Source organism: Syngnathus floridae, chromosome 11 (genome assembly GCF_059516105.1).
Source record: "Syngnathus floridae isolate MCC-2025c chromosome 11, RoL_Sflo_1.0, whole genome shotgun sequence".
Lineage (NCBI taxonomy): Eukaryota > Metazoa > Chordata > Actinopteri > Syngnathiformes > Syngnathidae > Syngnathus > Syngnathus floridae.
The window spans coordinates 6282303-6293300 of record NC_142423.1 but is presented as its reverse complement, the minus strand read 5'-3'; the positions used below and the strand labels follow the sequence as shown (position 1 = coordinate 6293300).

Genomic DNA, 10998 nt, shown 5'->3' with positions numbered 1-10998 from the left:
GGGAAACTACAACAAAGACGTCATCATTTACCTGTCTACCGATGTCTTTTTTTTTCCTCCACTTTGTGGTTCCGTTCTATTCTAAGTGCCCAATAATGCAAAATTGAAAGAAAAAAAACTCATCATTGTTTGAAAATGAGTTATTATTTTTGTGAGTAAATATGTTGTTGTGTACATCATTGGATTGTTGCATATGTGAGCCAAGTATTTGATTCATACATTGACTAGTGATTGAATTATTGCTGATTTTATATTTCTGGGATTTAATATTTCTGCATGCAATGTCATCATCTTTCCACCAGGTGGCAGAAGAAGACAGTATAACAAATTGTGTTTCATTTTCAAATAAATTTAGCGCGTCTTTGCCCAAAAAGTAGTCATGGTCACAAATAGTGTTGTGTAGCCCTTTTTATCCACAATTTATTAAACAACTGCAGTTTGCAGCTATGTTTGGAGCTCATTCCCCTTTAAACCTGAGCTGTGAAATATGATCCAGCAGAACATTAGGGTGTCCTGAAGTGGCTTGGATCAAAACATTAGCTGTGGTGATGGTTTGGTTTACTTCATTTATTTGAAGACCCGGAAGTGAAAGAGAATACCTGTGAAAACACTTACGGCCATTTATTATCTTTTTTTCCCATTAATATGTTTATAATAAGGGGGTGTCTGCATTTCAGACATCCCCAGGGTTCTTAAAGATCACATTGCCTTTTGCCTTTTTCTGGAAAGTTTGGAACTCCTTAACTGAGATTCACTCCATTGACAGCTGGAAAACAAATGCTCACAGGTAATGATCTAAATCTTGTATAAAACCTCCATTGCCACAAAGGTGCTCTCCTATTGTCATTGCCTCAAAAGAAACTCCAGCAGAATACCTTTAAACTTTAAAGGTATTTATCAGCCTGTGCCTTTAATGCAAAACCAAGCAAAGTATATAACAGCATATGTATGAATTCATAATACTCAATTGAAATGAGGCGTGATGTCACTGTCTGCTGTAGTGTTTCGAAAACTTGTTAGACAGTGGCATTTGTTTTCAACACCACAGGGCAAGTGTTGAATGTCAAACTTAACACCTGTTCCGCCTTTCTGCTATTCCTTCCCAAACAGGTGTGGTCCTGTGGACGAGGCTTGCTCGTTTTGTATTTGTTGACCCTTTTGCTCAAATTCATGATTTTATGGTGCACTGCTGCCTCAGCACTGTCAGATGTCTGTTATTTGAAATGGCACATTAAGAAGAAAAATATAATTTCCATTCCTCTTTTAGGGAGCATGATAAGTATAATAATTAAATAAATAAAAAAGAACCCACAGGATGTTGCTAAATTGTGCTAGATGATATCATCTTGACATTTTATCATCAATCACAATTGGGCCGAGGTCATATGAGTCCACTCCAGGCTGGTTTTAAAAATAATGGAAATTTTATGGTCATAAAGATTAGTTCCTGTTTTCAGATATTCTTCCTAAACGTAATCAAGCACAAATTTCCAAGGATATCTATGAATGAGGCGATTCTCTTTGTTCTGTCTGGGGAGCTCTTAAATTTTGAAATTGCCATGTCCATGATCATTTTATGTGGGGAAAATAGCTCCTTCTAGATGCTTGGCAACCCCAAGTATTTATTTTGTGTATTTGTTTTTGCATATTTACTTATTAGCACGCCCTAGAAAATTCAGATTTTCCTTGTTGATTATGCTGTCGTTCCTTTTAGACCAGTGGAGACATTGCTTCTGTTGCTAGGTTACTGTGCATGTCGTGTCTCGGCAGTGATAATGATGATGAAAACATCCTGTTCGGAAAATTAAGAATGAAAATGAGCACAGGGTAATTTCTCTATAACATTATTTAATAATAGTACTCTATGGTGTAACCACAAAACAGTTACAAAATATACACAAGTGATGCAGTCAATTGACAATACATTTAGTTCGTTCATATATTCTCAAATAAAAAGTTTATATTCAGAGTGCATGGTTCAAATGCAGTTTATGGAGCAATTTATAATATATTGTTAATGATGCTGGCTTAATACAATACTTAACATCTTCATTAACATATCCAAGACTCTTCATACTACCAACCAAGCATAATATTTACAAAAATTTACAAAGAACATATTCAGTGAAAACCCATCAGACTCGGTCTGAGCGACCAATAATTTCTCCCTGATTAGCACATAGCGACACAATACAACTTATTTTCATTTCTTAAAAATACATCATTATATATCTCTCATTCCACAATAAGGTGATTTACTCATGATGTGAAAATAGCTGATGGGAGCACATATGAACCATTAGTTTAGCTTGGCTTCATCTCTATTGCTCTCATCTACTCTGGGTTGAAGGACTTGTCGACGTCTGGAGCATGCCATTTACAGGTGAGGTGAGAATGCACAGTCAAAATTCGTCATTGGTGAAGGTTTGTACAAGCTCCTGGAGTGTGTGTGTGTGCTTTGCTGCCTAGTTGGATTAGAGGACAATAGACCAATGGAGAACTTCAGGGAGGAGAGGTCAGCATTTGGTGAACCAACCAGGAAGAACATAGTTTGAAGTCGTTTAACTGACAGTCTTGGAAGCAAGCAATCGGTTGAGTTCAAGGGCTTCCGCCTCCCCTGCTGAGCTTTTTAAGAGTCCCCTCTCTCACGCCATCGCACTCGGCCAAGTTCCAACAACAAGCATCCGTCACGCAGGGGCCGACATCTGCGGCGGGCCCGGCTTGAATAGGAAGCCAAGAAGCCGCCCCCACCCACCGAAGCAGATATCACAGCGGGCCTCGTGCTCGTTTACGGATCAATGCGGAACGCTAAAAGCTTATCAGAGTGCTGGTTGTTCAAGGTTCGCAGGTCCGGCAGACGTAGCAGCAGCTTGGGGAAGAGGGTGCTGTCGTCCGGCCGGCGACTTGTAATAAGTGTGCGCAGAGCTTTGATTAGGTTCTCCTGCAGTTGCTCTACCGCTCCCACGTCCACGATACCAGAACGATCTAAAGGTAACGGTAGGGAAATAAGTTAGAAACATGGACGGAATGAGAATGTGTTGCGCCTTTATAAGTTTGTGTCTTACCAGCTGAAACAAGCACGACGGCCATGAAAAGAGCCATCTCATCTGGTTCCAAACCCAGAGAGGCGAGCTTTTCGCTGAAATCAAACATGGCGTCCAGTAAAACACCCATGCCCAGCGCCCGTAACGATGCCAGGGAGTATGTCTGCCCATTGAGGAAGGTCACGGTCCTCTCCTTGGGGTCAAATAATGAGCAGAACCTCACCATCAGCACCTGCAAATCAATACAAGAGTCATTGGACGAACTTCGGAGGCTGCCGCCGTTATCGCATGTAAACAAGCCATACAAGGTTACGCAATGTACCTGGAAAGTGCCAGATTTGAGTAGCATGACTTGGTCCTGTTGGCTGAGAGTCTGGAAGCCTGGTATGCTCTTTGCGAACTCCACCACTTCTTTGACGGCAGGGGTGAAACACTGCGAAAAGGACTCCCACATTTCCTGACTGGAGCGACTTGCCGGAGCCACCGGACAAGAATTGAGCGGACATGCCTGTTAGGAGAAGACAAAACGACCAGATACATTAGCTCCTTCGTACTGACATTATGAGGAGTGAAAAAAAATGGAAGAATGTTTCAAGACTCACCAAGACTTTGGCTCCACCGTTTAGTTTCCAAGGACAGGAATTTTGGTTCTGAGAATCAGTCTTCTGATTGGCCGCAAAGTGCTGAGATGAAAGGCCGCCACGAACGGGACACTGATTTTGATTGCTGAAGTTGTACTTGGAAATGTTGGCGTTATTATTGGATGTGTTGTCGTTGTTGCTGTGGGCGACGGGACACTTGGAGGGGACGCCGTACCCCGATGTCAGGTCTCCCTGGAACGTGTGGTGCGCCTGTGCTGGGGCCGCTTCCTGCACCTGCGCAGGAGCGTTGTGGAAAGTAGCTCCAATGTTGCTGTTGCTGGCGGGTCTCTTGAGAGTTTTCCTCTCGCTGTTTATTAAGTCGCTCTGGTACGACTGCATTGCGGAGCCCGCTCCTTCATTGGTCTGGTTCTTTGGGCTGCAGTGGGTGTCGGAGGGAGGTGACATCTCCATCTCCATGGAGGCAGATTCATTTAGACTGTTCATATAGCTTTGCATCTCATCCAAGAGTCTCTGTTTCTCCCGTTTGGGAATGCGACCAAAACGCACAGCTGAGGAAGCAAGAGAGAGAGAGAGAACCCTTCTGTTAGAATGCACACTCTGCAAAAGCCCAAATTTGATGCTTTTACAAGCAGTCACAGTTTAGAATTTCAAAAGCCTCTACATTAATGTTGTTCTAAAGTCGTCACCTCATTGGACAGCTTGTTCCTTCCCTCCAGCATTACGGTCAGCCCTCCCCTCTTTTTACCGCTCCTGCTCTGACAGCCCTATTTATAGTTCCGTCGATGCTCTCACAATGCCCCCCTCCCCCTTGTCACTCCTCGCATTCTGTCTCAAATTTGAACGCTGCCTTTCTCTTGAGCTGAAGAACTAGGTCACTGGGTCAACAGTGCTAAATATGATGTCATTTATAAATTGACCAGGGGGAAGGTTAAAAAAGATAAGAGGCAGGTAGGGGAGGTAGAAATTAGTTTGGGTGGGGAAAAGAAATTTTCAAATATTGCTAATCAATACATGACATAAAAATGATTCCGGCAGATTAACCAAACATAAATCCCAACGATTAACCGGTTCTTAATTATACCTTTATAATATTCTTACTTATAATTCTGCCTTTGCTGTGAGCTACTGAATTATCTGGCAATTTTTCAGTCCTACATTATATTCCAGCTTTTTGAGGTCAACTAAAAATGTTTGCTCCAAAAAGAGATGATGTATCGTCACCTAGTTTGCCCATCTCTCAAGAGGCCGGAGCCCCTTGCGGTGAACATTTTCAATGAAGGCCAGATTACATGTATAACACCTAAAGTGGAACACTCACTTTTGCCATGATTAATGAAAGATTGCCTGAAAGCAGAGGTTAGGCTCTGCATCACGCTGAGTGCATGATCACCAATTCTGGTGTCCCAATTTCCCAAAATAAACTATATTTGTCGCAATTTCTCGGTGATTGATGACTACTGGGACTCTTAAGCTCCTCTAGTCATAAATCAGAAGGCAACGAGTGAGGAAACTGAAGTCTACAAACGAAAGCGGGAGGGAGGATAGAGGCGAGTAAAAGAACCAGTGAAAAGCAGCAATGCTTCTTAAAATTATGACTGTGGATTTATAATCCACCATAGTTGATCATCGTGATCGATTGAACAACTCGCCCTGCGATGCAAATGCCTCATGTTCCATTTATAGTGTGTGCACATCTCTTACCATCTCTGGACATGCCCACGGAGAGACACTTCTTAAAGCGGCAGTGTTGGCAGCGATTTCTGTTCATGCGCATGATGAGACAGTTTTCATTCTTCACGCACATCTTGTAGTGGATATTCTGCTGAATGCTGCGTCTGAAAAAACCCTGCAGACAAATGAGAGGAGCGTTCAATATCTCCGGCAGAAACATGATTTTGCCAGGTAAAGGGAATAACGCTTTGGCGAGCTCACCTTGCAGCCCTCACAGGCGTGGACACCGTAATGGAATCCGGATGCGATGTCCCCACACACTTTGCATAGAAGCACCATCCCTCCGGTTTCTGTGAAGACGTAAGCACACCATTTATGAGAGGAACGCAAGAGCTAACTGCTAGCAGGTAGACGGAAAAAGAAGACGACAGGTGGGAGACGAGAGGCGATGTACTTACTTGGGAAGGTGCTAGTAAACCCACAAGGTCTTTTGGCCACTGTGGGATGGCTGTAGGTGGCCGATGACACAGTTGTAACTTGGGCAGCTGGAGCATTGTTGACTTCTGGAAATTGGAAGACCATTTTCGGGGAAGGCGTCCCTCCCCTTTGCTCCCCTCGCTGCTTCATGGCCCCAATCTCCTGAAAGGAGATACCCTCTGGGGATGAGGGTTGCGAGTGGGAGGAGGGCGACTGGGTTTGGTATCCACTGGATGGGCTGCCAGGACTTGGGCTGGCACTGCCAGAGGAGCCGGCATAAAGGATGACACCACCTGGGGAACACAAAAACATGCAGAGAAATTTAATATTGAATTCAACGTCCAGAATTAGCTGAAAGCTAACGACTTGACTCGACCCCGAATAGATTTAATATAGTGATGCTTCATTGGAGGATTATTATTATTGCATGCCAACAAGTTTATTCATTTTGCAATAACAAACTGCCAAGTGAGTTGTTATTCAATCAGGGTCATAATCATTGTTCGAATGCGCCAAACAGCCACAGCTCGGTGAAGCGTAGCTAATGGTGAGTGACATTTTTAATCATTTCTTTTTCTTTTGCTCCATGAAAGTAGATCCTCACACGGTAAATACAAACATTTAATATATATTTATATGTAATATTTAATTGTCTTAATATAATAGTGCTGCAAAGAAAACAAAAAAATAAAGTCAACATAAATATTTCCTACATTTATCTATCTTCTTTTTATTACCACAGCTTTTTTTTGTTACTGTATGTGCCTCATATGAGCTATAAACGTGGCCTTTGTTCAAGGATGTCACATCAAGTTGGAAATGCCCTATTACCCCTGAATGCAACTCCCCCGCAGCCATCCCCCTTGTTTTGCAGACAGTTTTCTTCCCACAAGATGAAAGACTCCCTCTCACGTGCAGCCTGAGCCAGCCAACTCCCTCCCCGCCCGCCCGCTTTCGCTTCACCACAATCCTTACGCCTCCTGCTACCCCTCCCTTCGTCTCCATCCTCCTCTCCTCCTCCCACTCACCCACCCTCCCTCTTCTCTTTGGCTCTGAGCACGCAGACCCATCTATCCGCCAGCCACCTGACCGCCAGCTCACATGGACTCTTGACACAGTTCCCGCCCGGCTCACAAGGCCCTTTTGCGCAGTCTCGTGTAGACAACAGCAGCAGTGCAATAATCGGCGCTCGGCCGAGATCACGTTGGGAATACTCAAGCTAACTGATTGGCTCCAGTCCACATTATCACTGTGCTTTCAATATACAATACTTTGGATCAGTGAATCTAGAAGAGTGTTAGTGTTAAATTGTGGGCCAACTGAATAATTTTAAGACAAAATTTATTTTTATCACAAGCATACATCGCTTTATAGCAGCAATTAGATTATTTGGAGAGGGTTAGGTTGTCAAAAAGGATATATAGACAAACTTGTCATGTTGCTGTGTTAATCACCAATAATCTGCTATTTGGTCTACCAGATTACTAGTAGAGACCTTGGCTCATTCCCACTATCATTTTTTTGTGTACGTTTCCCATTAATGACCTTGAATCAGCCTCGAATGGCTGATTAGCCTCTTGCTCCAGTGCTCTCCTTGAAAAAACGTGCTGTGTTTCTTGGAGGCTTTAAGTGCCTCCCTGCTTAATTCCTGTCCGTCCTCACACGTGTCAACTGCGAGTGAGCCTGAGGTAGCTGTGACTTGACACAATGATGATCCATGTGCTGCTTGTTCGTTTGTGTGTGTGTGTGTGAACAAGGTTTTATGAACATGTGTACCATCTGAGTCACAGCCGGCGTCACATGGTACAAACTTCCTCACTTCATTCAGTGACACACTCCTCATCCGCCCTCTCCAGTGAAAACTATTCAGTTGGCCCCCTATCAACTTCCTGGAATCTAGTTTGACTGGGTGTCACAGTGAGCTCTGAGAATACAGCGCTGTAGTCATGCACAAGTTGAAACACGTGATCTGTGGACTCACACAGGGCCTGAAGAGCTATAGAATAAACAAAACAAACCAACCCCCCTCCCACTTGCCAGTTCTCTATGACTTCCCATCTCGTGTACTCCCGCCTCCTAGGCATCTGACCGTGGCAAGCTTACTGTATAAACATCAATCTCATGTCATGACTCAGAGACCCCCGCCCCTCCCCAACCTCTGTGTGAACATTTACAGTTGTGCATGGGTGGTAAGCCCTAACCCACGTGCAAAGGCTGGGCTTGTATATTTTATGAACGGGATGTTTTGGTAAAGGAAGTCAAAGTGATCGACCGAACTTCATGAACAACAAACCTCAGTTGGTAGAGGCGGGTTGTACTAATTTCATTACCAGAGATATGTACTATAATTTTGTTACTTGTCAACGTAACCTAGACCACAGATGTGACTCACACAGTTTTGATATCTGCGTCATCTTAACTCCTCCAGAAATCAAGAAGAATGTTCCTCGTGGTGTTAAGTACATTTGTGACGCATTCAGACATGCAGACGCACATGTTAACACCTGCCCTGCGATTGCCTGGTAGTCGGTCAAAGGCACTTGGGCTAAGCTCCAGCTTCCCTATGACCCTGAATCGGATAAGTGAAAATCCAGCTGATAATTGATGGACATAAACACATTTAAATTTAAATGCCATCTTTTCATATTCAACTTGTAAAGAGCAAATAATTAACTTTTGGGGACATTTTTTTATTATTTTTTTAACAAATAATATTTTTCTATTGCACTGCATGACTTAGTTAACCCTCCTGCTGACTCTGACCAGAAAGTTCATGAAAGTTCAGTACTGGAAAACATCCCTCCAAGGCACAAAAGAATTGATTCATGAAATTATATTAAATGAAAGAAAATTAAAGGCTCATGTTAAGGACTCTTGCTGGCCAGAAAAGCTAGTCTTACCGGATGAACATATGTTTCACTTCATTAGAATACAATGACGTACACTTGATTGTGACTGCTAATGAGTAATTTGCAAAACAGCCTTATTAAATTGTGCAAAAGGACACTTTTAAACCCCTCTGACCCACTGACCAAACTCGCTGAGAACACAGAGGAATCCCCGTGCTGGCCCCCGGGAGCGAGCAAGCGTGCACGAGCCTGCTTGGAGAGGAGCATCCGTGAGGGGCGAGGCTGAGAGGAAATCATGCGCGGCACGTGGACAACGAGGTTGTTACACGTGTTGTGTGCTCGAGGTGGGGCGAGGCGGGGCCGCGTGTAGGAAACCGGCCGCATGATCGGCAAGTATTATCGTTGCCGCCTCTACCCATGATGCACTGGGCACGGAAAAGACATGGCACTTGAAACGATATAGGGGACGTTGACGTACTTGGAACTGCCTCCGTTGGGATTTCCACCGTATTTTAGAGGCGATATCACCATATTGGGTGCGCCGTGTCATGCATGCATTTAAATAAGCGATAAGAAGGTCATCATTTTGGGAGGGGCGGAGATGCGTCCTCATGCTCAAGGGGCATTTTAGGTCTTACTCCACGTGAGTTTGTTTACATGCAATTGTTCGAAAGTCAAGTGTCAAAAGGTCACTTATGGAGAGCATGCAGCTTCCCGTGCTTGCAGCTGTCAGTCAGATTGATCATCAAGTAGCAACAGAACCTGGACATGAATAAAGACTATTGCAAGTTTTATTCATCCACATGTTTTCCCCATGTAAAGCACCTTGTATATTTGAAATAAACCAACGACATACGCACAACATCCAATTTTCAACCGCATTACTGACAGTTACTATAATTTATAACACATTATGTCGCTGTGGGTTGATAGAGAAGAAGGCTTACCTCCGGGGCTATTCTCCATGATTCCTAGTAGATAGGCAGACGTTGCTTCCGTTGTTCTGGTTTTGTTTAGCGCCTCAGTTTGCCGCTGACGAGGAGTTTGGTAGACACAGGTGAAAGAGTCCTGAACTGCCAAGGCATAGAGAGTGTATCCCACAAATCAAAAGAGCGGGGATGTGCACAGGGCATTGGTCTGGGGGGTTCTTGAGAAAATCCGGTCAGCAGAGCAAAAACTCTTAAGTAGGAAGAATAGAGCAATGCTGTATTCAATCCAGAAAAATCTCCGAGGTGAATGGCTTTCTACGGACGTGCGGCTCAAAGGGGTTCCTCTGTCACACTGAACTGCTTGCCATGTACAGTCACCATGAAAACACGATTAGAGTGCAAGTAGTTTAAACACACCCCACTCATCAATAAGCAACACGCGTCCTGAAATAACCAGCACGTTTTCAGGTGCCTGACAAATGTGACCGTTTTTTTCCCTCTCTCCTTTTCTCGTGTCCCCTCCGCCGCCCGTCCGTTTGTTGATGCGTCTCTCTCCTTCTCTCTCTCTGCCCCCACCCTCCTGGTCCTCCGCCTCCTCCTCACGCCCCCACTCCGCTCGCTCGTGCTCGGCCTCTCATTGGCTGAGAACCCCCGCTCGGAGACGGCTCATTGGGCTGTTTGCACATTGGAATGCTGCTTAAAGCTCTGCTGCATGTGCACATGGCATGTGAGCCAACGCTGCCCTACTGACACACATTTTATGCAAATAGGCTGCCTGAGCTCGCAGCAAGATGGAGGGATGCGAGCGAGAGCTGACAAGATGTCCCACTCGGTGTGAAATACTCCATCTGTTGTTGGAGGGCAGGGAGTAGCCTCTTTCACACTAGAGCAGTGATTCCCAAACACTTAGTGTTGTCGTGGGAGATAATCTGGATTACTGTGGCAAAGAATCAAATTTGATTTCTTTAGTCAAAAAATTTCAATCCTTTTTATGAGTTGAGGATTTTAAAACACACAAGAAATTTGTCTCTGGTAGATAGTCACTCTGGCTCTTTAGCAAAAAGCACTTTTCACTCAGTTAGAAACAAAGCGATGCCCTTGCGTTTTATAATGACAAGGACAAGTGACAAAAGTCAAATTAGCACACACCAAAACAATCTCTCCTGGTTTATGAATGTGTTGAGTACTTCAGTGAATGCGGATATCTTCCAGCCTTGCGTGCATTCCTCCCGTGCTCAAACCGTCCGCCGCAGATTGGGCGAGTGAGCGGTGTGTTTGGGTTTGGACGATCGCTCTTCGTCACACTCTGCACGTGCGTTGTGGGCGGTGCTCAGCGTGACTTCCCCTGCCCCTCCCCCAGCCTCCTCACGTTCCTGCTCTCTGCAGATTGTGTTTGCACACAGCCAAGCTATCAGCACAAGATTGG

At 44.4% G+C, this 10998-nt stretch overlaps 1 protein-coding gene across 1 annotated transcript; it reads right to left on the bottom strand.

The window, feature by feature from the left end:
- Positions 1-1831: 1831 nt before the first annotated feature.
- nr1d4b (nuclear receptor subfamily 1, group D, member 4b) lies at positions 1832-10140 on the bottom strand. The gene is made up of 8 exons (XM_088388639.1): positions 9591-10140; positions 5776-6087; positions 5579-5667; positions 5348-5492; positions 3647-4194; positions 3367-3552; positions 3066-3276; positions 1832-2985 (listed from the first exon to the last, which is right to left on the bottom strand). Exons 1-8 carry the CDS (start codon positions 9607-9609, stop codon positions 2789-2791), a joined length of 1707 nt encoding a protein of 568 aa, XP_088244765.1. The 5' UTR covers positions 9610-10140; the 3' UTR covers positions 1832-2788.
- Positions 10141-10998: the final 858 nt, after the last annotated feature.

Coding starts and splice junctions, on each gene's coding strand:
- nr1d4b (XM_088388639.1), bottom strand. Junction 4,195..5,347: donor CGTGGGCATGTCCAGAGATG/GTAAGAGATGTG, acceptor TTGCTTCCTCAG/CTGTGCGTTTTGGTCGCATT. Junction 3,277..3,366: donor TCAAATCTGGCACTTTCCAG/GTACATTGCGTA, acceptor ATTGATTTGCAG/GTGCTGATGGTGAGGTTCTG.